General features: G+C 49.0%; 1 protein-coding gene and 1 pseudogene across 1 annotated transcript; both read right to left on the reverse strand.

The window, feature by feature from the left end:
• ATG16L2 (autophagy related 16 like 2) lies at nt 1-27,429 on the reverse strand. The gene is made up of 18 exons (XM_036747241.1): nt 27,254-27,429; nt 20,626-20,719; nt 18,887-19,001; nt 16,400-16,473; nt 15,877-16,128; nt 15,593-15,658; nt 15,176-15,271; nt 12,239-12,301; nt 10,298-10,406; nt 9,764-9,869; nt 9,097-9,167; nt 5,326-5,397; nt 5,084-5,204; nt 4,100-4,205; nt 2,149-2,298; nt 1,925-1,972; nt 1,429-1,530; nt 1-349 (listed from the first exon to the last, which is right to left on the reverse strand). Exons 1-18 carry the CDS (start codon nt 27,384-27,386, stop codon nt 262-264), a joined length of 1,866 nt encoding a protein of 621 aa, XP_036603136.1. The 5' UTR covers nt 27,387-27,429; the 3' UTR covers nt 1-261.
• LOC118839713 lies at nt 22,711-23,594 on the reverse strand (annotated as a pseudogene).

A 27,429-nucleotide genomic window follows, 5' to 3' on the forward strand; every position in this document is an offset into this window, starting at 1 on the left:
AGAAAAAAAAAATTTAAATTTAATGCAGAAAAAAGCCCACCCCTTTCCCTTTGAATGTTCACAAAGATGGATTACTTAAGACAGGACACAGTCCTTTCCCTCCAGACCCCACAAAGCTTCCCCCAGCTCTGTTCTTGGTACACCTCCCTGGTACCTCAGTCTCTGGAACCAGCCAGAGCTTTATCCAGTACCATGAGGGAGGAGAGGCAGAGGCAGAGGCAGAGGAAGGGGGTCCCAGCTCCAGGGGTTGGCAGGGCTGGGCTAACTCCAAAGCACAGCCTTCTTCCCCTGATCCACACTTACGACATGTGTTCCAGCATAGCACCAGGCTACTGCATTGATGGAGACACTATCAATGGAGGAAGAGAAGGGATATTAATACTTGGAAGTGGCAGAGGGAAGGCTGAATAGGGGACAATCAACAGTCCTAACTCAGCCACAAGCGTGCTGTGTGATAGCCTGTGGTTTACAACGTCTAGACCTCAGCTTCCCCATACGTTAAATAGGGGTGATCATCCATTCTTTGTTTGGATCCTTATGACAACTCTATGAAAGCAGAGGTAGGATTTGTTCCCCATCTTATGGACAGGAAAGCTGAGGCTGAGAAAAGGAAAGCATAGGACTAGGAACATCATCATCATCATCATAGCAAACATTTCTGAAACACTTTGAGGTTTGCAAAGCACTTTACAAATCTTGTCTCATGATCCTCAACAACTTTAGGAGGGAAGTGCTATTATCCTCCTTTCACAGAAGAGGAAGCTGAGGCAGACATAAGTGAAGTGGCTGGCCAAGTGTCTAACTCTCTGTCCCCAGCGTCACCTCATTGCCTCACAAAGCCTAGGTGGCACCACCCAGGCTGTAGACAGGTGACAGATGACCTGAGGCCATCCAGACCAACAGCCCAACACCCCAACGAGTGGCCATCCAGCCGCTGCATGAAGATCTCCAGTGATGGGGAGTCCCCCTGAGGCAGCCCTCCCACTTCGGGAGATTACAGAGTCCTAGGAAGTTTCCTTTCTCTCAGTCCAGTCTGCCTCAACAGCTGCTTCTCCTCTTCTCCTGGCCCCACCTCTGGAGCCCTCCCCACAAGAGAGCCCTTTACATGCTTGAAGACCCTAGCATGTCCCCACAACATCTTCTCTGCTCCAGATTAAAACGTCCCCAAGTTCCCTTTGACTCGCTGGGTATATTATGATCTCCAAGAGTGGTGAAGGAGCCACTTCCTAAGGTATGGGTTCAGAAGCTGCGGAGGTCCCCTCAGGATCTCATTCTGGCATTTGGAACACAGCCTTTACTCTGCACTAAGCGGCTCATGCTTTGTCTAGAGCTAGACACTCAGAGAATCTGGAGCAAAGCCTGCCCTGCCCAGGGTGTATCCCACCCGCCTTGTCCTCTCCCTGAGAAAGCTGGACCCCAGAGGCTCACCTGTGGGGCCCATAGAGGCTGGTCTCCAGCTTGCCACTCTCCAAGTTCCAGATGTAGAGGCCACCATCGGCAGAACCAGCAAGGGCATAGCTTTTATCTGGGCTGGAAAAAGGAAATATCAGAGAGTGAGTTACTCAGAGGTCAGCGGGAGGTCAGGAGGGAATGGACACACAACCACACACAGTCCTACGTGCTGATTGGTGAGCTGTCTTCTCCCCAACACCGGCCTTGTTCTGATCACTTCCCTGCTCCTCCCTCCCCCCTTCCTCCCCACCCCCCACCCCTCTTTCTCCTCCAGCTGCCATGTTGAAGATGGGGGGATGAGGTCAACAGGAGGAGAGATCTGCCCTGAGGGAGAGGCAGGTAAGCTGCCAGCTTGCTGACAGTGGAGTTAGGGGGCTCAAGGCATTTCAGAAAAGGACAGGAGAGAATTCCAGGGGGAGAAAATCCTAAAGGGAGCAGCAGGGACTCTGGGATGAACTCCATCCATACTCACCTGAACACAGCTTTGGTCCAGTCTGAACCACACTTGAAGCCGTCAGCCCTGAGGACACAGGAACGGTAAAACAAGGTAGGAAAGGATGGAAACCCCTGAGCCTACTCCCTCTCCATCCCCAGAAGAATCTTCGTTCTGCCACAGGGGAGGTGGAATAAGGGGGAGATGGGGTGGAGACAAGGGAGGGGGTGGGAGCTCTCATCACCATGCCCTCCTTCCCTCACCTGAAGACCTGGCGGATGTTGTTGACCCGAAGGTCAATGACTTTAAGGGCATCATCCCGGGAGCAGCTGAGGAGGTGCATCTGGTCATTGCTGATGTTGAGAGAGGTGACCTTTCCCTCCACAGGAATCACCTGTATGCATCGTGGGACCCTGGAAGGACACAAGACCAGGGGAAGGTCAAAGAACCTCTCTGCAAGCACATGCACACACACGTGCACACACATGCATGCACACACACTCCTACATTTCTCCATGCTAAGCAATCCTGGTCGGCTCACCATCCTGGTCATCTTTTTGTGGCCCCGCTCCAGCTTACCCATGTGCTCCCTAAAATACAGGCATCACACTCTGTTGTCAATGTCTTTTCTTACGACCTGATTTTGTAACTCTGAGCTGAAACTAAACGGGTGCCCATCAGCTGGGTAATGGTTGAGCCAATTGTGGTATATGAATGTAATGAAGTACTAACAAATGATGAAGAGGAGGGTTTCAGGGACACCTGGGAAAACTTGTATCAGGTGACACGGAGAGGTGAGAAGAACCAGGAGAACAACTTAGACCATAACACTGTAAAAACAAACAACTCTGAAACACTTAAAAACCTTGATCGATTCAGTGAGCAATCACGGCTCTAGAGGACTGATAATGAACTGTGGTCCCACCTCCTAATAGAGAGGGCAGAAGAAGACATCTACTCTTTTTAGACATGGCCAATGTGGGATGTGCATATTTGTTTCAAGGGTTTTCTTTTTCTTTTTTTGTCTGGGGTGAAATGAGGGAGAGAAAATAAATGCTTGTTAATTGGAAAAAAAATTAAAAAGAAAAAACCTCTTAAGTTAGCCACTTAAACCAAGGTTGTATATTAGTTCGTGTTGGTTACTAAGGACCCATTCAATGCAAACTCAAAATAATGGGTTCAAAGAGCAGAGATAAGGTTAGTGGAAGGGGCTGATATGCTGGTGACCCTGATCTTTCTCTCTGTGCTTCTGCCCTAGAGAAAGAAAGAGGGAATGAAACAAGCACCTAAGTGTGTGTCAGGCACGATGCTAAACATTTTAGAAATAACATTATTTCATTTGATCCTCACAACCTTGAAAGACAGGTGCTATTCCTATTCCTATTTTACAGTTGAGGAAACCAAGGCAGAGACATTAAATGACTTTGCCCAGCTTATAAGTGTGCGAGGCTACATTCAAACCCAGGTGTTCCTGACTCCAGGCTCACAGCACCTAGCTGACTCTAAGAAGCCCAAAAATTAGGCTTCAGAGAGGGAACCACTAGAGAATGTCTAGGAAATGAAAGCAATGCCAGGCCATGGGGTGAGGCAGTCACAGGAATGGTCCCTGCAGGTATGCAGCTCTAAAGTTAGGTGCTGGGATCCTATCCCTTGCCTTCCTGGACCTTTAGCCGGGCAGCCATCACTGGGGAAGAAGCTCCAAGGCCTTTTAATGCCAGAAACTGGTGGGCTTAGCAGGCTGGGGAGCTATGGGAAGCCTGGGGAGTTTTTGACATCAAAGGAGAGGAAAGAATTACATGTTTCTCTCTTTATAGTCATAAAGGCATAAAAAGGAAAATATGAAGGCTAGCAATAATTGAATGGAAATGAGAAAGGTACCAATTTGTTTTCTTTAAACCTTATTCTAAAACTGTTTTTGCTTTGAAATGGTATTTAACAATAAAAGTTCTATTTATTTGTTTTAATAAAGATTCCTACTTTGATATATATTCTTTAAAAGGTCAACTGAGTGACCTAATCTGATGCAGTTAAATGAATCACAGCCAAGGGCACAGACTGTGCCATCCCTTCACACCAGGGCAGGGATCCCCCTTGCCCCTTGTGTTTCATAGATACCTCTTGACTGGCTGACAATAAATGAGGCAGGCGACCTGGAACATCCCTTCCCGGCCCGCTGCCCAATTTCTTTTGGACTCACTGCTAGGTTTTCATCACCTGCTGTCCCAGAAACGAATCTTCTGGTCATTGTGACCACTAATAATGAGGTGGTCTCCGCATACCACGTCGTTGCAGTAGGAGAAACCGTCGATAGTTCTCGAGCCTGGGGGTTGAGAGGCCGCAGGGTGAATGCCACAGGGCCCAGAACCTCCAGAAGGGCCCCCAGTGGGCCAGTGACATTGGCCCCTCAGCCTGTTGATGTCCAACATGCCATGTGGGTGCGGGAGAGGGGAGTGGGGGGCTGCAGGGGGGAAGAAAGTCTCAGAGGGCCATGAAGTCACTTATAGGAACAAAGGACTGGGTCGGAAGGGACGGGAGAAATCTAGTTCAACACTCTCTTTACAGATGAGAACAGTGGAGCAAACCCAGAGTGTTCTGCCCAAAGTGGTGCAGCCAGCAAGTAGGGATTCAAACCCAGGTCCTCTGAGCAAACTGCCCCTAAAATGAAATTCCTGGGTACCTTGCCAGGTCCCCTTTGCTAGCTGCCTGCTTCCCCTCCCCAGCCCCTGCTTGAGGGATGAACAGACCCTAGGCTCTAGCCAAGGAGAGAGTAGGGCGTCGGGGAGGAGGGGCAGTGCTCTAGGCCCACTGGGACCTAACCATGGGGACTCCCAGCCTGAACTCAGTGGCCTCCCTGCACTCCTAAAATACAGAAGGTTTGGGTGGGGAAATTAGAGGAAGGTCAAAAGGGACAGGAGGTATCAGGGGATGGATGGGTGGGAAGCAGAATCAGGAGAGAAATGGAGGGGAGGATGAGGGGATTGTTGGGAGAGAGGGCAAGCAAGGGACAGAGGGAATTGGGAAACAGGAATTGAGGTTATTTGGGGGTCTCAATCACCATGGACACTGAAGAACCACCTTGGGGTTTGGGGAGCCCTGAAGGAGCAGGAGGGGATTCAAACCATGGAGTGTGGAAGGGGGAGAGGTGGGCAGGGGAACAGAGTAGACAGAAAGGATGGGGGGTTGGGGTGGGGGGCTTACAGGATGCCTTGTTGAGGTCCCACTCTTTCACAGTCCGGTCCCGGCTCCCAGTCACTGCCTGCTGCCGGGTCGGCTTGAATTTGGCCGCAGTCACTTTGTCTGTGTGTCCAGACAATGTTTCCTGCACCAATGACCCCATGTATCCAGGGTGTAAATTGGAAGCTCCCAATGAATGCTCCTTTCCGCCACCACATCCTCAGCCCCAGCCCCAGCCCCTGCCCCTGCCCCAGAAGCCGTCTCACCTTGGATTGGCTCTCGCCCACCTTCCAGAGCTGGGCAGCTTTGTTGTAAGTCGCTGCCAGCAAATAGCAGCCCTGAGGGAAAGGATGGAGATGGCTGGGGTGAGGGTCCTAATCACTACCAACCATTAATAGCCTCCTCAATGCTCCCACTGCCTCTGGTCTCTTCCTCCTCCAATACATGCTCCCCATGCTGCCAGAGTGTCACTCTTCTGCTCAAAAGCCTCGAAGAGCTCCCCACTGCCTACTGAACAAAACGGAAACACCTGGCATTGGGGCCTTCAACAATCTGGCTCCTACCTAATTTCCTGGTCTCTTTTCACACTTCTCCCTCCTATGTACTGTCTGCTTAGTGCCAGCTAGACCAGAATGTGTAATAAACAGGAAGAAAGATTACAGAAAGAAAGTAAAGAACATGGCATACAATTAACCCTGAATTACTTGAATAAACTATGGGAAAAAATGGGAAATGAACAACACAAGTGACATTGACACCAATTATACCAATTTTATCCAGAAGTCAAACAATGCAAATGAATTGCTTCATGAACCCAGAAAGCCCCTTAGTCAGTAAGTATCTGACTTAACTGGCAAACAGAGAGATGTTGTTGCTAAAGGCAACACCGGGTTAGAATCTTAACTCATCTGTAAAACCTTATGAAGAAGGATGATGGATAATTAAGGCAGAGGAGGAGAGGTGAAGGATAAAACCAATTTAAAGAGGGCTTGGAAAGCTGTCCAGTGGAGCAAAGTCATCCCAAGGACCCTCAAGGATGATGTGGGAAGGTGGACTGAACCCAGAAGAAAAACAGCAACGTTTTACAAAAATCATTTAGGCAAACTTTTGGTTCCAACGAGGAGAGCAAAGCCTCACTTGAACACTAACATCAGAGTCCCTGAGGTGCTTACAAAGGAAGTAGAAATGGCAAAAAAGAGAAGCAGATGGGGAAAGCAGCAGGATCAGAGCAAGTATCTACAGAGGAGATCTGAGGTGATACCCTTGTGAGGATACTGGGGGGCCAGGTTACGAGGCATCTGAAGGAAGTGAAGATGCCAAAGGTATATGTGCGGGGCGGGGAATCTCAAACCTCGCTAATGACCCAAAAAGGGGACTGAAAGAACATTATTAACTCCCGACCTATATGCCTATTCTCCATCTATGCCCATCTTTATGAGTGAGGGCACCCTTGTTGAGAGTATGCATAGGGAGTAAGCAGACTTTTACAAGCAGTATTCAACAATGGATCACATCTTTAGCACCTCACAACTGACCAAAAGATGTAAAAATTGTAAGATCCCACTTATACAGTTTATACATTTTATATTATACATGTAAAATTCCACTTGTTTATTGATTCCTCCCCCCTTCCCCCACCCAAAAAACCCCACATCCAGCTGGGAAGGACAAAATGCAGGCTTCAGGGTCTTTTACCACAAGGTAAGTAGCTTGCTTGCATGTTGCGAGCTCCTTGAGGGCAGGGACTGTCATTTGCCTTTCTTTGTATCTCCAGCACTTAGCCCAGGGCCTGGCAGACTATAGGCCCTTAATAAATGTTTACTGACTGACTGACCAGATGTGTCCCACCCACATATGAAGATTATTCAGGATTTCTTAGAAGATGTAATGACAGAAATAACCCAGATTAATAGCCCCTTAGTAAAAAACATCCAGCAAGGCATAAAACAGGGAGATGCATGCTCGCCAAAGGTTTTTTCTACTGTGATGGAAGAGATGCAGCAGAGAGTCTGTGCTGAAGAGAGATTCCCTGTGGATAACAAGGTCTTCTAGATGTTCCTATTTGTGCATGACATTGTGCCAACTGCATCAAAACATTTCAAAGATTCTCAAAGAGATCTGTAATCACTCAAAGAAGTTTGGCCTGACCATCCATACAGGAAAGACCAAATGGATGAAGAAAACCTACTGCCCAAATTTTAACATGCATCTAAATGGACACTTTATAGAATCGGTCCAAAAGTGTGTATGTCTGGGAAAACAAAAATGAACAATGAGATGGGACCAGAGTTAAAAAGGAGGAGAGTGGATTGGCTTGCTTTTGGAAAACTGCAAAGCACTTTTACTGACCCAAAGCTTCCATAAAAGCAAAAGTCCATCTTTTAAAAAAAAAAAAAAAAAAACAAGGGGCAGCTAGGTAGCGCAGTGAGAACAGCACCAGCCCCAGAGTCAGGAGGACCTGAGTTCAAATCCCGCCTCAGACACTTGACACACTTACTGGCTGTGTGACCTTGTGCAAGTTACTTAACCCCAATTGCCCTGCCTTCCCCCCTCAAAAAAAAAACACAACAAAACACAATTTTATCAGTGTTGCTATATTGCAGTTAAGAAGTGGACAACACTGTCTCTGAAGAACTAAAAAGGATATTGCAGAGGGCAATGACTAAAGGTGAATTGGGGAAGCAGTGAGAACAGGCTGGAACACAGAACCAATAAGGAACTCTGAGAAGGAACAGAGGTCAACAGATGCCATCAACGAATGGTACAACAGGAAAAGATGGACTGTTCATGTGGCCAGAGCAAGGCAAGACAGGTGGACAGCCAGAGCACGGCTCCCTGCAATGGCACCAAAGCAAGGAAGGCCTCTAGTGTGTCCAGTGGATCCCTTGTGTGGAACAAGTGCACCATAGGAGAGGCAGGCATGGATGGTGCTGAGCTGCAGTGTGGGAGGAGGTCCTCGGTCCATGAGATCACAGATCCATCTGCATGTTCCCTCTTTAGAAGCAGCCCAGCATAGGAGACGGGTGACATGGGGAGAAAGCAATGGACTGTGTTGGGAAGGCCCAAATTTCAATTCTGCCTCAGACTCTTAGTAGCTGTGTGACCCTGGGCTGGTGACTTTGGCCTCTCTCAGCCTCAGTTTGCCATTTTACACATAAGGTATAAGAGCACCTCCTTCACGAGGCCATTGTGAGGATCAAATCAAAACAGATAACACTGGTAAGCAAAGCCCGCTGCCAACCTCAAGAACTATGTTAGTTGTTATCGTCATCACTACTACTATTACTGTCTCAGCCTCAGCCTCCTCATCTGAGAGGGGTAATAACAGCACCTCCCTCAGAGGGCTGTACAAGACTCCAGTGACATAATGTCAGGAAAGCCCGTGGCAAGCTCTCTCTCCTCCTGCCTCCCTGGGGCCCTCGGGGGCACTGGCTGAGGCCTGTCCCAGAGCTATCTCCTTTCGGATGCCTTCATTACCCAGTAGACCTATGGAAGGGCCGCTTCTCCCAAGAAGCCTTCCCTGGATCCCAGCACAGGGCCTGTCCCTGTCTCTCCACAGACTTGCCAAGAGCCCAAGGTCCGGCTCCCTCTTTTCTCCTAGTATCACCATTGTTTATTATTATTCAGGTACATCCCTATCCTGCCTGTGAGCTCCTTGCAGGAAGGGACTGTGTCTTTTCTAAACTCGCTTCCAGCATGGACCACAGGGAGAGCTCTGTCCCCCAACAGATGCTTAATAAGACGTTGAATTGAAGGGTGGCAGGCTCCTGGGTCCCCAGCCTAGCTCTGGGCCCCCTTGTCCCAGCATGAAGGTGGGTGCAAAGGCTGAGGCAGGGATTATCTCACATTTTACAGATAAGGAAACTGTCTCAGGCAGGGGAACACACAATTCAGTTCAACCCCTGTGTACTGGGCACCTACTCAGTGCAGAGCCTAGCACTGCTTCTAGGTTAAAAAGACAATCCTGACCAAGCCACCCACCCCCACAGCCAGGAACAGCCCAGGGACCCCTCCCCCTTTTCCTCATCCAAACCTACCGATGGTTCAAACTCAAGGCTAGTCACGCTGCCTCCGGCCCCTTCCAACATCTGCTCAGCTTCCAGGCGGCCTGGGGAGATGAGATCCCCATGAAGCCGATAATGCACACAGCATCAGCCTTATTTTTACTGAGGGAATGGAGACTCACAAAGTGGCCTGACCAAGGTTGCATAGCTAATAAGGATTCAAGTCAGGACTCGCATCCAAGTCTTCAGACAGCACTTGTCCCACCCATGGCTGGTTCCTTTGGGTTCTCAAAGTGCAGCATGAGGGTGGATCCCACCAGGGGCTCAGAGTGAGATTCAGCACAGAAAGAACCATGGCCCAGGGGCTGAGCCCTCGGTTCTTGGCCCCGTTTTCCCCTTGGTAGCTGTGAGTCTCTTCCACATTCTGAGTTTCTGTTCCCTCATCTATAAACCAGGTTGAACTCAAAGTGGCTCAGGTTCCAGAAATCCCCCAACCTCACTCACCTATCTCACCCCCAAAGGTCAGTAATACTCTCCCATAAATGACAGGTGGTGAACTCTGTCTGTTGTTTGTGAAACTGGAGATGGATATGGGGGAGAGGCAGGAGAGAATTCAAATGCAGGGCCAGGACACTTACCCCCATCCATGACCCTGAAGAGGGAAAAATAGCCCTTGGTGAAATATTTGATTTCCACTCACCTCCAACCACATTCCAGAGACGGATGAGCCGGTCAGCCCCGCCTGTGGCCAGGAGGCTGCTGCTGGAACTGAAGCAGACAGCATTGACCTCAGAATGGTGGGCCTCCTGGGGGAGGCAGAAAGGCTTTAATGCCCTCTCTCACAGCAAGGACCCAGGCTCTCCTTATCTCCCCAAGCCACCATGACTAACCAGCCATTCCTCACACAGCTGGGGCCGTCCGTCTCCTCTCCATTTTCCCCAGCCTGTAAAGATTTCACCTTGTGCTCCATACACACATCCATCCCAAGGGTCAGTGCTTTTCCAAGTATGGCCATGCTCTCTTTATTGTCTAGGGATCTTCCTAGCTCTTACATGTGCCACCTAGCCTAGCCAGGATAATGTCTTCCATAGCTATACATCTGTCCCAGTATCTCCCCACATCTTTCTCAAACACGCATGTATATGTGAATCCATGTACACATACACCCACAAACACACCTGCCTGTGTCCATCCTCCCCCTTAGTCCCTTTATAGCTGGCCCTTTCTGTCTCACCTGGATATCCTGGGCTCTGGCTGGGAGACAGGAGACCCCACAGACAGGAATGCTTGGATATCGGGTTTCAGGGGCCCCACTCACGGAGTGACCCCTTCTTTTCCTAAAACTGAATGGGGTGAGAGTCAATGGCAATTCCTCCGAGATGCCCCCCCCCCCCCACCAATCACCTGGGCCTGCACCAGAGGCTAGGGCCACAGAGGCCCAGGGAAGTGACAGCTGCAAGGGGAGGAGGAGGTGCGGCCAAGGGCAAGCAGGAAAAACAGACAGCAGGAGAACTGTGCCCAGCTGCAATCCTCTCAGGGCAGGGTCAGGGGAGAAAAGTTGAGCAGGCTTGGGAAGAGAAAAACATGGCACGTGGGATTCATTGGACAGGTCTGAGGGCCTTCTGTGAGTGGGATCTGCCCATTCTGCAGAAGAAAAAATGGACTCTTACAGAGTTCCATTTGGTATCCTGACTTAGCCTGGGTAATCTAGATGCTGGAATTCCAGTCCTGGCCTTGAGAACATCTCTCTTCCCTTACCTAGCCTTCAGTTCCCACATATATAAGATGGGGAGAACAGTCTCTGCCCTGTGAGCCCCAGAGAGCTGGTGTGAGGCTCAAACAAGAGGAATAGAGCGTTGGAGAAGAATAGACATGATGGACGCTTGGCAGGGAGAAGTGTGGGGTGGAAGACAAAGCTCTGGCCACAGAAGACATTCAGGAGACACAGACAAGCAGGGGATCATCTGATGGAGACTGTAAAAAGAAACAATCTAGGCAGAATGGAGATTCATGGTTTATATGCACCCTTTTTTTCAGTTCTTCTTTGTATAGGGAAATGTTCCTACTCATTGATGTTTGGCAAGTTCATAACACTCAAAAGGAAAATTCTGGAAGGACAATGTTTAAAAAGCCCTTGGGTGTGAGATACAGGCCTGAGAGATCTCATCTACAGGTAAAAGAAGTAGGTCCGGACTTCACTGCCTCCTCACCTGAACCCTGAGGGCCCTCCAGAAACACACACCTTGCCTGATCCTCCAGAACTGAATCCCGGAGTCAGGGCCCAGATAGGGCTGCCTCCCAGAGAGGAGAGGAGGAGCACCCTCAGCAGGGACAGGAGCCCCTCTCGGGGCCCACATTCCAGATGAGCCCACAGGGGCAGTGTGGCCAGGCAGATACAAAGAGAGCACACACCAAGCGAGCCCAGGAGAGCTTCAGCATCTCCCCACTCTCAGCTCGGTCCCCATCCTCCAGGATGCTGGGCTGGCTGCCCCCTGGCCAGCCGGTGGGAGAAGGACCGCTCTTTCTGAAAAACCCAGGCCAAAGACAGGAGCCAAAGGACCAGCCTCTAGAAAGTGCCCTCCGAGAAAGGACAAGAGGCGGAGAGGGATCTTTAGAGATCCAGGAGGTTCCCAGCTCGCTCTGCCTCGGAAGGACTAATAGCCATCATGGCCCCTATGCTGCCTTACCTGCCCCGCCACCAGCCAAAGAAACTCAGGAGGGGCAGACCAGAGGCTCCTTCGGGAGAAGGAAGATAATGAGAAGGGAAATGCTGCAGGAAGGGGGTACCAGGAAATGGTAATAAGGGGAGATACTGGAGAGGAGAGGAACCACGATGGAGAAGAGGAAAGGAGGGAAACAGGAATGCAGCGATTCACTGAAGGAGAAAGCAAGACACATGGAAAATTGGCAAAGAGGCATGAGAATGGGGGAAACATTGGAGGGGACAGGAGTAGAGATGGGGGAGCGCTGAAGAGGTAAGAGAATGCAATGGAGAGAACGTGGGAGCTAAGAGGGATGGGCATGGGCAGGGGGAGGGCAGCTGCTGAAGGACAGAGAGAAAAGGGAGAGCAGGGGGCGGATGATGAGTCAAGAGGAGTTGTTCAGGAGCCTTTGGTCTCAACCCAGAGAAGCTGAGGGGCCATGCGCCCCCCTTGCTCTCCTCACTCCCACTTACTCCAGTAGCCCCTTCATAACATCCACACAGCGAGCCAGGGTCATGGACGTGGCAGAGGCCGACCTGGGGGCAGAACCAGACAACGAGAGAGAAAACCATCAGGAGGATCGGGGCTGCTGGGGACGGAGGAGGTCACTGGACCCAAGGCCATGAGAAGGGAGAGGCCCTTAGGACCTCACTTCTGCTGGAAGAATCATTTCCTAGGCCATCCCTTCCCCCACCCTTGGCCCAAGCTCCACAATGTCCACAAGGCCAGAGTAAGGAGACCAGGAAGGTCAGGGAATAAACAGGAGAATGGGGGCAGAGGGAACTACAGGAGAGGCTGTCATTCCCAAGAAGACGTGAGGGAAAGGCCTTCCAAAGCCTGAAAGGCCATGAGGCAGAAGGCAAAAATATGTTCAGTTTGACTGCAGAAGGCAAAACCAGGACCATGGGGAGGAGTCACAGGGAGGCAAATTTTCTCTCAAAATAAGGAAAGAATCCCTAAGAGTCTGAGTTGTCCTACAATGGAAGAGGCTGCCTCGACAGGGAGTGAACTTCCCTTTGCTGGAGGTGTTTGGGCAAAGGCTCAAGTCCAGGATGCTAGGAGAAGGTTCATGCACAGGCTCGGACCAGACACCCTGAGATCCTTCCAGCTCTTATCACCTAGAATTGGACTTCAAACTGCCAAGGGAAGCAGGAAGTGAGTGTAGAACATGCCTCCCATCCGAAGATGCCTCCAGGGCCTAAGTGGCCCACTGGCACTACGCAAAGGAAATGATTGGTTGCTAATAAGTTGGGTGGCCCGGTGGCACTGCTGAATCTGGAGTCAGGAAGAGATGAGTTCAAATCTAGCCTCAGACACACCTAGCCAGCTGGGTGACCCTAGGCAAGCCACCTCACCCCTACCTGCCTCAGTTTCCTTAACTGTAAAATGGGATGAAAACAGCACCTACTTCCCAGGGAATGAGACAATATTTGTAAAGCGCTTAGCACGGTGCCTGACACACAGTCAGCAGTATACGTTGGTTACTACTGTTATTCTCTTCTAGCACTGCAAGGATCACCTCTCCTTGGCACTTTATCATGGGATCAGAGGTGGGAGGGGACCTTGGAGATCTCATAGCCCAAAGCTCACCTATAAATGACTCCCTAACGTTAACTATTCCTACTATGACACTAAGTTATTCGGTATCTCTGCAAAAAGTGACAGTCTAGCAACAAACTGCTTCACAATTATTCTCTTGCGCTAAGTCACAGAATTGCAGGGGACCTCACAGGTCGCCTGGGCCTTTTTTTTTTGCCTTTATTTGTATCCCCAGTGCTTAGCACAGTGCCTGGCACACAGTAGGTGCTTCACAAATGCTGACTGGCTCATGGACTCCATGGTCTCCATTTCTACCTGCCAATGACTGCCTTGTAGTAAGTGACAGCTTCGCTCTAGTCAGTGACACCCTGAGAGTACAGTGTTAAGAAACGTTCTTCATCGAAGGGATAAACTGGATCTCTTTGCTTTTTCTTTGTTTGTATTATTTCTGAGCCTGAGTCTTCCTACCTTGCCCAAGATGGAAGTATAACAGCCTTTCACAGGCCCATCCCAACATTAACTGGCCGCCTGGAGGGAGGCCCTCCACCTTCATCCCAGGGAGGTTCATCATGCTGGAGGAAGACTCAGTACAGGTGCCCACTCAGCTTTAATGCTCCTGCAGCCCAGAGTTCCAGTGCTCAAGCAATCCACTAGCCTTGGCCTCCCCAGTAGGGGAGACCAGAGGCTTGGGCCACCAATTAGAGAGGTGAAGGAAGATAACTCTGCAAGGAGGCCAGACTGGAGCCCGAGAAGCTGGAAAGTGGCCAGAGGAAGGCAGCCAGGAAGGCTGAAAGCCTCCAATTCATGAAGGAAATGGGCTTGATTAACCTAGAGAAAAGAAGTCTTAAGTTGGGGCATGATGGCTGGCTTCAAGTACATGAAAAGTTATCCTGTAGAAAAGAGCTGAGGCTTATTTTTCTTGGCCCCAGAGGACAGAACTCAGAACAAGACTAGAAGTAACAAAGATGCCAAAAACTTTCTATCAGTTTGAGCTGGCTCAAAGTGGAAAAGCCCTGAGGGGGCAGGTTCTCCCTCACTGGACGTGTCTGAGTAGGGGCCAGACGGCCACGGGATGAGGATGTTGTATGTAGAGGGCTCTCCCAGGCTGGCCCAAGTTGAAGCAGACAGGGGCTCCTGTGGCCCCCTGCCAGCACTGAGAGTCTGGAATTCAATCGAGGCAGCCTTGATGTTAGTACAGCTTCAATCAGAAGTCATGGGAGAAGCCTTGGAAGTCCCAAGGAGACCTTTTCTCAGCCCCAGTTTCCTCATCTGGAGAATGAGGAGTTGGACTAGATGACCTTTAAGGGCCCTTGTGGCCCTGTATCCCATGATCCTCCTGAACACCCTCCCCCACAACCCTGGTGAGGGCCATGTCACAAGGAGACCTCACCTGAGGGTGGGGGGAGGGGAAAGGGATGGAACCAGGAAGGGGAGAGGATGAGCACAAATGGATGTAGGGTCAGTTTCTGGCTCTGCTGGCCTCATGCCCTCTTTTGAGCCTCTGTAATATGAGCAGTTAGACTCAAAGGCCCCTTCCAGCTTTAAATCTAAATCCTACAATCTTATGAGATGGGAAAACCCAACCACCCCTAGAAAGATGAGGCTCAGCCTCACTGTGCTTCCTTCTCCCCACCCCCAGAATATCTTGCAGAGAGAAATGGGGTGACCTTAGTTTTTTCCCATTCCACTTAGTTTGGGAAGCCACTCCATCCCTGAGTCACCAGCCAAAGTGGTGGCCTAGGGCTGGGGATCCCGGTCCCTGCGGTCCAGTGAGCTCAGGATATGGAGGTCAGGACCCAGCTGCACCAGGGATCAGAAGGCCTCTTGGGCTGGATCAGCTTGTCTGCAGAGCCCTCTCTGGCCCCACTTACCTGAAGGGGCGTTTCCACTGTTTCCCACAGGCTTCTACCTCTAAGAGCTCCTGCTTATCAGCACGGGGCTCAGCAATGCTGGGAGGGTCCAGGGTCCTGAGGAAAGAGAAGCAGAGGAGCTCAGAATGCCCCAGGAGGCTCCACACGGGACAGATAGGAGGGGAGGTCTCTAAGGGTGTGGATGCCTGGGCTCTTTCCTAGACAGATAGGCCCAGTTTATTATCTGATTCATATCTGTTCCCCAAGGATAGCTACTGGGTTTGTCTGTGTTGTCTGTCCTTCCCATTCTGGGCCTCAGTTTCTTCTCTGTAAAATAAGGGCTTTAAGCTAGATGGGCCCCTTCCCACCCTGATATCTTGTGTCCTAAGATCTGGCACCAAAGATTCCAGACGACAACTTCCCCCACCTCCTACTTACTCAGAGATGTTGACTGTCCTCCTCATGGCCTTCTTCAGCTCCTTGGAAACCCTGGCTTGCTTGACCCTGTGAACAAAGGGACTTAAGGAGTCTGAATTCTATAGTCACTGGCACCCTCCCCCTGAGGCCTGAGATATGTGTCTCCTCTCAGGCCAGAGGCTCCTTGGGGGCAAAGGCTTGTGTCTCCCCTCAGCCCTGGGGCTGCTGCCTCTTCCCTCAGACCAGGGACTTCCTGGGGACAGGAGAGACCCTCCTCAAACTGGGGGTTCTCCCTAGGGCATCACCTCTCAATCCGCTCATTGCGGTAATTCTGGTCCTCGGCAGCTTGCATCTTGACTCGGATCAGCTGCTCCACTAGCTCACGGCCTTCCTCCTCCAGCTGTCTCAAGGCCCCTTCCTGGTGGCCAGTGTGGGCCCACAGTGTGTCATAGGCCTCTTTCCCCTCTGTGATCCTGTCCTGCTGCCCAGCCACCTGCTTTGCCAGCCACTGACGCGTCTCTTCCAATTCATGCACCCTGGCATCCAGAACTGACAGCCTGCAGGGGGTGGGGGAAAGGGAACAAGATAGACCTGGTGACCAGGTCCCCCCTTCCCACTCTCTCCCCGTTGAGATGTGGAGCCTCCACAGATGACCTCAAAGCGTCTTTCACAGTGTAAGTCTTTAGGGAGGACTCCTCCTGAGACAAACTACCAGATCATCAGGGGAAGGGACAGGTCTACTGTCCTTATGACCTGCATCCCTGACAGCCTAGTCTTTCATGCAGGCTCGGGCAGTGGGTATGCTCAGGTGATCTCTGGGTCTCTCACCTGCCCCGCTGATCTGCCAGCATAGCATCCTGGGAGCTCAGGGTCGTATTCTTCTCCACAACTTGGTATGCCATCTGCAAATAGGAACGAGGCAGAGTGAGAGAAGAGAAATGATTTCTGGGAGTGGTCTCAACCTCCGAGGTCTGAGCCCATTTCTTCTTGCTCTGGGGCTGGGCTCCACACAACTGTTCATTCTCTGAAAACTGACAGCCTTCCCCCTTCCAGACTCAATCCCCTCCAGCTCTGGGAGGTATGTCCCAATCCCCACCACCCCTAGTTATCTTCTATTTACACTGTGAGTGTCTCATATGGACATAGTTATTTGTATGTCATCACCTCTTTAAGTTCAATCATCATCATAGTCATCATTTTTATGGTACCTACTATGTGCCAGGCACTATGTTAAGTGCTTTATAAATACTATCTCAACAACTCTGGAAGGTACTTCTATTGTCCTCATTTTATAGATAAGGAAGCTGAAGCAAACAGAGGTTAAGTGACTTGTTCTAGGTCATAAAGCTAGTAAGTGTCTGAGGCTGGATTTGAACTTAAGTCCTCCTGACTCCAGGCCCAGTACTCTATCCACTGTGCCATCCAACCAAACCACCATGCTCCTTGAGGGTGGGGGCCACTTTTTTGCCTTTATTTTACTCTGAGCTTATCAGAATGTCTGGCATACAGTAAGCACTTAATAAATGTTTGTTTCCTCCCTTCCCTTGAACCCAGATCCTTTCAACTCTCTCTTCCCCACCCCACCCCCAACATACATAGTCAACAAGTATTTTACCAAGATCCCATTTGATCCTCATTACAATCTAGAAAGTAGATGCCATGATTATACCCATTTTGCAGCTGGGGAAACTGAGGCTGGCATAGGTGAAATGCCCAGAGTTCCACATCTACTAAATGTCTAAAGCTAAATCTGAACTTGGATGTTCTTGGTACCAGGCCCGGCGCTCTGTGCACTATGGCACCACCTTCTTGCTCCAGGACTAGCCAAGTGTAAAGCCTGGCTCTGCCATTTACTCCCTGGGTAACCTTCCTCTCTCTAGGACTCAGTTTCCTTTTTTTCTCCCACTTTATTTCACTTTTCAATTAATAAGCATTTTTCTCTCCCTCCCATTCCAATTCTGAAAAAAGAAAAACAACCCCCTTGTAGAAGATGGGAACAGTCAAACAAAACAAATTCCTACAAAAGCAATGTCCAAAATGGACCCATATGTACAAAAATATTTATAGCAGCTCCTTCTGTGGTAGCAAAGAATTGGAAATCAAGGGGATGCCCATCAATTGGGGAATGGCTAAACAAACTGTGGTATACGAATGTAATGGAATAGTATTGTGCTATAAGAAATGAGGAGCAGAAGGACTTCATTATAACCTGGAATGACTTATATGAACTGATGCTGAGTGAGGGAAGCAGAGCCAGGAGATCGTTACACATGATCACAGACACACGGTAACTGTAAGGACTAACTTTGATAGACCTGGCTCCTCTCATCAATGTAAGGTTCAAAGACAGCCCCAAAAGACTCATGATGGAAAAAGTTATGCACATCCAGAGAAAGAATTACGGAGTCTGAATGCAGGTTGAGGCAAATTATTTGCTCTCTTTTTTTCCCTTCTTTTTTGGCTTCGTTTCTCCTTTCTCATGATTCACTCCATTGGTTATAATTCTTCTTTACAACTGGACTATTATGTAAATAAGTTCAATGTGAAGGTATATGTAGAACCTACATTGGATTACATGCTATCTTGAGGGGATGGGGGAAGGAGAGGGAGGGAGAGAAAATTTGGAACCCAAAAACCTGTGCGACCGAATGTTGTAAACTAAAAATAAAAAAATTAAAAAAAAAAGCAACATCCAAAAACTATGGCTCATTCTGCCCTTCTGTCCATCACTTCTCTGTAAGGGAGTGGGCAGCACTGCTCCCTGATCGGGCCTCTGGAATCATGGTGGGTTGCCACGCTCATCAGAGGGCTTGAGGTTTTCAGGTCTGTTTATCTTGACAATGTCGCTGTCATATAAACTGTTCTCCTGGTTCTACTCATTTCACACCGCATCAGTTCAAACAAATCCTCCTAGGTTTCTCTGAAGTCATCCCTTTTGTCATTTCTTACAGCAAAACAGAATTCCATGACATTCATATACCAAAATTAGGAAGGGAAGAAATAAGCATTTATCTAGCACTTACTATGTGCCAGGCCCTGAGCAGGCTAGGTAAGCACTTTACACATCTTATTTAATCCTCACAACAACCCTGGGAGGTAGGTGCTATTATTATCCCCATTTTATAGTTGAGGAAACTGAGGCAAGTGTCTTGCCCACGGTCACACAGCTAGTTAAATGTGTCTCCTAACTCCAAGCCCACTCAGGCCCAGAGTTCCATTCACTAATTAGCTCAGTCATTCCCCAGCCGATGGGCACTCTCTTTGTTCCCAGTCTTCTAGACCAGCCAATCTCTAAGCTCTAAATGTGTAGCCTACCTCCCCACAGACCAACTTGATCTTAGCCACTTCTTCCTCCCATTTCCTCCTGAGATCCTCGGGTGACTGGGCAGGATCTGGAATTGGCCCTGCTTCCTCCTCCTCCTCCTCCTCCCTGTTATCCGGAGAGAAACTTTGGATTAGACACACACGCAGCCTGGGTTGGTCTCATCTCCCATTATACTCTGTGGCCTGTGGCCTCCAAGGCTGGAAGGGAAGATGCCCCAAATCAGCCGTGCCTCCCCAACACATTCTAGGGAAGGTGTGAGCCAGTTAGTGAGGTTAGACAAAGGGAGGCAGCTCTGATATTCAGTCAGGTGCTTTGCACCCTGAGACTGGGAAGTGATACTTTCCATGGCCAGCACAGACCAGGAAACAGGATGCAAGTGCAGATTAGAGGGGAAAAGGAGAGGTTTTCCTCTCCTCCACCTCCTCAGCTGAGGCTTCATAGTCTGACTTTAGTCTCTTCTCTGAAACATGGTGAATTCTCAAGATGTCAAACCCACTACCCTATATTCCCAGCCAAGTATAAACCATGCACTCCACAGTCAAATGAAAAATGATGTTTGGATTACCTGTGACTTGGGTCCCCTCGCTTAACCCAGGGAATGTATGAGCCCAACTCCTGGTATGACCCAGGCCCCTTTTCTCTCTCCCTCTTCTCCCCTCTGCCCTGCCTGAGAGGGCCATGTGACATCCCACCCTCCCTTCACTCGTCATTAAAGACCTACAAGTATGTGATGGAGCAGACGATCTCATCTCTCCCATGCTCCTTTCTGGAGACACTGGGGCAAGAACTGGTCCTCCCAACCCTGTATCCTCCCACTTTCAAATCGACAATATGAAAAAGGGTTGGGAGGCTGGGTAGAGGCGCAAAAAGAGAGGAAGAGAGGGACACAGACAGACAACATGGTAAACAGAAGAGGTGAATTTGGAATTAGAAGCCCTGGTTCAGATTACTGAACTCTGCCTCTTACTAACTATGGGCCCTGGGCCTCAGGCTTCTAATCTGTTAAATGAGGGCCCATTTAACCTATGAGAAGAGGAAAGAAGAAAGGAAGACAGACAGTTAAGAGAGAGGGAGATGGATGGACAAAAGTGCAGTAGAAGGACAGAGAATATTAGAATAGGAAGGAGGGAGGGAGAGGAAAAGACAGAAAGAAGAGGAGAGGAAGACAGACAGAAAGAAAGAGTAAAGAAGCCAGGGAGGGAGAGAGAGGAAGACAGACAGATCAACAGACAGCTGGAGGGATTGGTCATGTCTCGCACAAGGCAGATAGTCAGTTAATGTTTGCTAAATGAATAGGAGGGGAAGGGACTGGAACAACCAACCTACTGGAAGGGTCTCAGGCATCAGGCCACAGAGTCATCTCTCGCTTGGGGAATTTGGTGGGGAGGGGCTCAAGGGAGAAAGGCCTAATTGTCCCTGGTAGGAGGGAAGCTGGTGTGGCCTGTGGGGCAATGAGGTGCCAGGAAGAGAATTAACCAGGGCAAAGGCACAGGGCAACCATTGTATGGGCCTGTGGTTGGGCACCATGCCCAACCCCCCCCCTTTCCCTTAGAACCTCTTGCCTCAGGCCTCCCTCCTGCCCATGGTCACTATCATCTCCACTGCCAAAGGTTCTCCTTCCCCATTAAGATTCCCTTCCTTTAGAGCCAACTCTGCCCTGTATATCCTTGCCATTTCCCTCGTGCCATTCCCCAGGTACTGCTGATCTCCCCTTGACCTTCTCTCTTACCATGAAGGGAGGTGAACAAGTTCATTGGAAGGCTCAGGTGGCAGCTTTTCTGTGAAATGGGCCAACAGGTCTGATTTCTCCAAGAGTCTGTGATCTAGGGAGCAGATGGAAAAAGCAGGGATACGTGAGGAGGGGTTTGGCCGGAGAGGCTCCATACCCACCCAACCCCCATCATATCTGACACCTCCATTGAGCTCTATTCCCGGCAACAGATACCGGCACCGGGGAAGGAGCTGCAATGCTATCCACACTTCTGGAGAACCACAGCCCTGGCTCTCTTTCATCCTTCCATAGTCTGGCTATAATCTGTATCTTTTCTCTCAATCCAAAAAATGAGTGGCCTATAAATCCCTGTTCTGTCTTTGTGGGCTCCAAAGCGAGGATATGAACCTATCCTCCCACCCCAAGACCAAGAAGGACTCAGAAGAGGACAAACAGGTCCAATATTATTTCCTTTCCCAATAAGGAACTGGGAACCCCTAAGTATTATAGGTACTGAGACAGTCTAGCAGCTGGATTGGGCCCTGGAGGGGAGTAGGGGAGAGGCCTCAATTCCCCATACTTCCTCTTTCAACACTAAGTTTCCTCTAGAGTGTAGAAGGCCAAGAGGCCAAGCCAGAGTGAGGGAGGCCTATCCATTCAGCACCTCCTTCTCTTCCTTAGAACCATGTGTAACACCTCCAGGCAGCTCTTCCTAACTGGCCACAACTACCTTTGCTTATCTACAAATTCTCCATGCCTTCCGCTGCCTCCTCTCCACACTTACCATACTTAGCCAAGGCACCAGTCTGACATTTTGCCTGGCTAGCTGCTAGTCATGTCCTCTCTTCTTTTCTAGGTGTCAGTTCTGGAAGAGTATTGACCTTCTCCCACTCATGGCAAGCACTTTGGGTATCTCTCCCTGAAGACCAAGGGCTCCTTAAGGACAAGACTATCTCTTCCTCCATTTCAGTGGATCCCTAGCCTGACATCCCCTCCTCCCCATTAGAGTAACTTTCTATGGAAAGTGAAAGTCATGACATGGTCTCAGGAAGGCCCTTCTGAAAGTCTATGCTAAGTACTTTTTTTTTAATCAAATGCTTCACTTTAATTATAGAACCCAAAATACAGAACAAATTCCAAGGCTTCAATTTAGACTGATGGTCCATTTTCTCACTACTGACTTTTGTCTTGATATATTTCCTTCCCAACAGGATAATTTTGCCTACAGAGGCTTGAAAGCTTGTCAAAGTCAAAGTTAACAGAGTCTAGCTTACTTCCATAATCACTTCAAGCCACCCTTTTAAAACGTGGCTACCATTCCATGTATATTAAGCATAATCATCTTTAAAAAGCTGCATTCAATTGACACTCAATTCACATAAATTAAATTCTATTCTATTGACAGCTCATACACAGGAAAAATGTAAAATCCTCATATGATTATTCTAGTCTTCAGCCTTACCCTCCTTGCACAAGCCACCTTAGGTGCTCAGCTTAGCTAGTGTGAAAACGGTTAGCTTAACTACCTAAATCATATGGACTCACACCTTTTAACTTTATTACCAAGTTGTGCAGCACAAAAGTTTCAACCTGTTCAGTCTCTATCTTTACTATGTAAAATGTATGACACAAATGTATCTTAACTGATGATGTCTGGAATGTTTTAAAAACTAGTCACAAAAATGTGCAGACCACTTAAATAGTCACACGGCACATACCTACCAAGACCAAGCAAAACAGGTTTTAAAATGCCTACTGTAAACAAGGGATAAGAGCTCACCTGCATAGGTATTTGAAATACAACTTTCTTATGACCTAAACGAAAAAGAAATGGGAATACTGGGATGGTCTTATATTCAAAAACTCAAGGGGACATAATTGCGGTCCAAAACAGCTAAATCTGCGGGTCCAAAATATGAATTATTTATCGATGCTTAAACTGCCCTGTTCATTCCAAAGTCTAATCATCTCCTTCTGCATCTCCAAGATTAAGCACATGCTCTGCGCAGTTATATAATCAAGTGTCAAATGCTCCACCAATGACATCACAGGAGCACTGCCTACAAAACTAGACCTCCAACCCTGGGCTCCAGCTTCATTCCCTTACAGATTATCATCTTCATCACGGAGTGCAGCTGTCTGAGCAATCAGGAAATCCTGCTCATATAGTAGTGGGTCCATGACAACCTCTGGAGAGGCAAGAGCAGGCATGGCAACGAGCTTCAAATTAGGGTCTCCAATAATAGCAAGCCAAGGGCAGCAAGGTGATGCAGTGGATAGAGCACTGGGCCTGGAGTCAGGAAGACTCATCTTCATGAGTTCAAATCTGGCCTCAGATACTTACTAGCTGTGTGACGCTAGGCAAATTATTTAGCCCTGTTTGCCTCAGTTATCTCATCTGTATGAGCCACAGAAGGAAATGGCAAGCCACTCAAGAATCTTTGCCAGGAAAACCCCAAATGGGGTCACGAAGAATCAGACACAACAACCACCACCACCAAAAAAAAGCCAAAGAAAGGCCTTCCCAAAGTCATAGTTACATTTGGCTGAAATGTCATGGTACTGGAGTCTTCTTCCTAAGGCAGATAATTAATTTTGCCTTGACTTTTCTGTCTTTAATATCCACTTTGTTGCCACACAACACTGTAGGGATATTTTCACATGCCCGTACCAGATCTCTTTGCCAGTTAGGCACATTCTTGTAAGGAGCTCTTGATCTTCCATCACACATTATAATGGCACACTGAGCCATTATCTCTCAGACCACCAAATTTCACTCAGCCAGCTGTATACCATACATTGAGTTTAATCGGTTCTCTGTTGGTATGGAACATGAGAGTATGGACCTCCACACCCCAGGTGGCTACATACTGCTTCTTCTCAAATTCACCAGTTAAGTGACGTTTCACAAATGTAGCTTTTCCAGAACCTCCATCACCAATTAATACAAATTTGAACTGCACTTGGGGTTCTCCTTGGGCCACCATTATGATAGTTCTTCCAGAAGTGTCTCCTCCACCTGACTGCTGTAATAAGTTCTTAATACAGAGCTTTTCATTCATTCATTCGTGTTCCCAGGATAAGAGAATGTTTCCTAAAGCCCTCTGCACAGTAACAATAATGTTGCTTATATTAGAAATAATAGGAGCTTCCCTTTAATAGAAAGCATTTCAAGGTGTATGAAATACTTGACTCACGACAATTGTGTGAGGTAGATGCTATTTCTGTTGTCATCCCTACTTGAGAGATGGAGAAGGTGAATCTTAGATAGCTCAAAAGTGTCAAAGCCGGGTCTTCAATCCAGGCCTCTTCTGACTCAAAAGCCCAGCTCTTCCCACCACTCCGCTGCTGCTCTTCAACACCTCTTGGCACATCAGCCCACATCATAACAAAGGACCTCAGAGGACATCTAGCCCAATGCCCTCATTTTGCAGATTAGGAAACTGAGACCCAGAGAGGTAATGTGATCTGCCCAAGGTCACTCAAGTAGAATTAGGGTTGGAATCCAGGGCCTCTGGCTCTAAATCCGGTGTTCTTTCCAATGTCCCACTCTTCAAAGCAAACTAACTCCTTAAAAAGTGTAGAGAACAAGACCCTAAGCATCTTTGAGACCTTATTAGGGACCTGTTAGGGGAAAGAGCACAAGAACATGCCTAGAGGTGGGAGTCAACACAAAACTCATCATAAGAACTTTCAGCTTGGTTGTGAGATAACACAGTATAATAGAAAATGTACGGGAGTTGCAGTCAAAAGACCTGCTTTTTTGAGTCTCAGCTCCAATCCACAGGCAAGTGATTAAATCTCCTGAGCCTCAGTTTTCTCCTGTGTAAAACAAGGATAATAATCTTTGCATCAACAACTTCAGAGAGTTATTATGGGGAAGGAGCTATGTAAGCGCTGGAGCTATAGAAATGGGAGCTGCTGGTATTACTATGGAGTGCCACCTTGGTGCCCACAGCTTTGGCCTCTCCTGCTCAGAATACCCAAGCTCACCATGGAGCCCACTAGACAGCCCATGACGTCTGAACTCTCCACTTGTTGTGGGAACTTGAGACTTGCCACTGGGTCCAGGAGAATAGAAGAGCCCATCAGCAGGCAAGGAGCTGGGCAAGATAAGGCCTAGAGGTCAGAGGAGAGGTGCTGGAAGCTTCCCCAAGGTCACCAAAGGGCAGAAAAACCTGACCCAAGCTCAAATAGGAAGGATGTGTTTGCCATTGTGCAAGGAGCAAAGCTAAGGTCTCAGGAAGAGGTGCTCCTAAGGCTTTGGGGAGGGGAAGGGTGGAGTCAATAGGGGAGGCACAGTGTGTGGCAGCAGGTCCCACTGATGGCAAAAAGCAGCAGCAGGAGGGCCAGGGGATAGACTTTAGACTTTTGTCTCCATGGATACAAGGGTACAGAAAAGCTGAAACTGCATTATTAGACACATGTTCAGTGGACTAAATGAAATCTTTGGAGATGACTGATATATTGCAAAGCAAAAAAAAAAAAAAAAACAAAACCAAAAAAAAAAACAGCATTAGCCCTGACCAGAAATTGGAGTCCTAACCCTCACACCACACTACCAACCCTCGCTGCAGGGATGAGCTGCAGTGAGGATAGGCAAATCAGGTCTTTGTCCAGGTGATAAAATAGAAGTCCTACAGACATAAGGACAGGGGCAGAGAGTACTGCCCTGGACTTGGGAGCTCCTGTTGAGAGCAGACACTTCAGAAGCCTCTCACAATGAGGGCAGAAGGGCAGCCTAGTTTCTTGGAAGCCAGGAGCTAGCTAAGCAGAAGGCTAGAAAATGGTCCCCAATCACGATCTATACACAGAGAAGAGGCATTTCAGGGACCCAGGCCCTCTAGGAAAAGGGACCAAGATGCTGGCGGTAGGAGATGTAGGATATGCTTCCTCGTATCTTGTCCAGCCAGGGAGAAGGCCACTAAATCTCTAGGATGCAGTCTCCCAGACCAAGATGTGCCACACACACACAAGATTTTGTCCCAGGCGCTATTCCTATTTATGGTTCTGCCTATATCAACTAACAAGCATTTACCTAATATATACTGGCCATAGGACTATAAGCACATGGACTAAAAATTTTGTCTACAATGATAGGGCCATACTAAGAAATCCACATTCTCTTGGCTTATCTTTTAAGGTGGGGAGGGGAAGGCAGGGAAGCTAGGGAGGTCAGGGCTTGGTTGGGAAGTAGTCAAGACAGCTGGGGGCTGAGATCAGGAGTTTTCTGTTTAAAAACTACTGACTTGGTCAAAATGTGAACCTATGACAGCCTCTCTGGCCTCAACTTCTGGCATGTCGGATAACTGATACATAACTCCCATTCTCAGGGAGCATCTAGTCTGAAAAGAAAAAAACAGCCCTTGCCTTTAGGGCCTTCTGGGTGTGAAAGGTGGAAGGCCAAAGATCCAAAATACTCCTGTAATCAGAAGTGAGATTCTGGGGCTTAGACAAGTCTGGGGAATACCAGAGAAGGGACAAATCAAGGATGACCTTACTGAAGGAAGCGGCACTTGAACTATGCTTTGAAGGATCAGACTCCCCTCTTCCCAAATTGGCTTGGTCCTCAAATTAGGCTCAGCCTCAAGGGGGAAAAGGTGCACTAGGATCCCCAAGCACTGGAACTCTGATACCTTTCGGCCCCCAGAACTAATCTGTTCTTTTCCCATGTCTTTCACCCTCAAAGCGAGCAAGGTGGCCAGACTATCTCTGACCACCTAGGGGATAAAGTCCACTTTTTCACACATTTCAGCTTCAGAGCTTAGCATTCTTAAAGGGTCATCCTACCACACTCACCTTCACCAGTCTGCTCCTCCCTCCAAGTCCACTAACCCTAACCACCCAGAGCAACCAAGTCCCCTTCGGGCCATACATTCTTTCCTGAGGTCATCTCTTCCTCAATAATATTTTCCTCCCTTTGCCCACCGAGTCTAACCCAAACCGCAGCACCACCACCCTGCCCAGGCACTCTACTGGATCATGTAGCTCCCTTCTTCTTCCACACAAGTCCTCTAAACCCCATTTCTACTAGTTTCCCCCAGGCCCTATCTCTGGGGCCAACTTTCTGTTTACACCCATCCTCTCCCTCTAAATCCAGAAATTGTCCCCTTTTCCTGGACCACATCTCCTTTCCTCTTTTCAGTTCTCAAATCCCTCCCTTTTCATGCCCAGTGTTATATAGTTCCTGGGATCACTCCCTCTTTGTAGAAAAGGTTCCTCTTTCCTCCACCTCTTCTAAAAAACACCTTTCTGTCCCACCTGAATTCCCCAGGAATACATGACTGTCCCTCCTAGAATCCCAACATGTGTCATTAGGAGTGGGAGGTACTACTTCGTCCTCGTCCTGCTCCCAAGCCTTAGATTTCTAAAGGATGGGAATTCCAGAGTGGGCATCTACCCACCCCACAACCTTCCTCTACAGTGGCATCTCTGTCACTCCTAGGGTGCCTCCACTCGCCTCCGGGGTCATGACTATATGTGTCATCCCAGGCCTTTCTTCCTGTCCTTCTGTCTCCACCCCGGTTGGCCCCTTCCAATCGCCGGGGACCTCCTGGGCTGTGCACCGCGCTGTCCCAACTCGGAAGCCCCTTCTCGGCTCCTTCCTACCCCCTACCCCAGTCCCCTCCCCAGGGCTGCCACTCACAAGCCTCCACCAGGTCCAAGAACAGAGCCTTCTGCCTGCGGTCCCGCTGCTGCAGCTGGCGAACGATGTGCAGCTTCCAGCGGCAAGAGGAGGCAGGCGGCGAGCCTGGGGCGAGAGCCCCGGGTCCTGGCATGGCGGCCCGCCGAGCCCAAGGCAGATTGGCCCCGGCGCCCGCC

This window comes from Trichosurus vulpecula, chromosome 2 (assembly GCF_011100635.1).
Source record: "Trichosurus vulpecula isolate mTriVul1 chromosome 2, mTriVul1.pri, whole genome shotgun sequence".
In the NCBI taxonomy this organism is placed as follows: Eukaryota; Metazoa; Chordata; class Mammalia; order Diprotodontia; family Phalangeridae; genus Trichosurus; species Trichosurus vulpecula.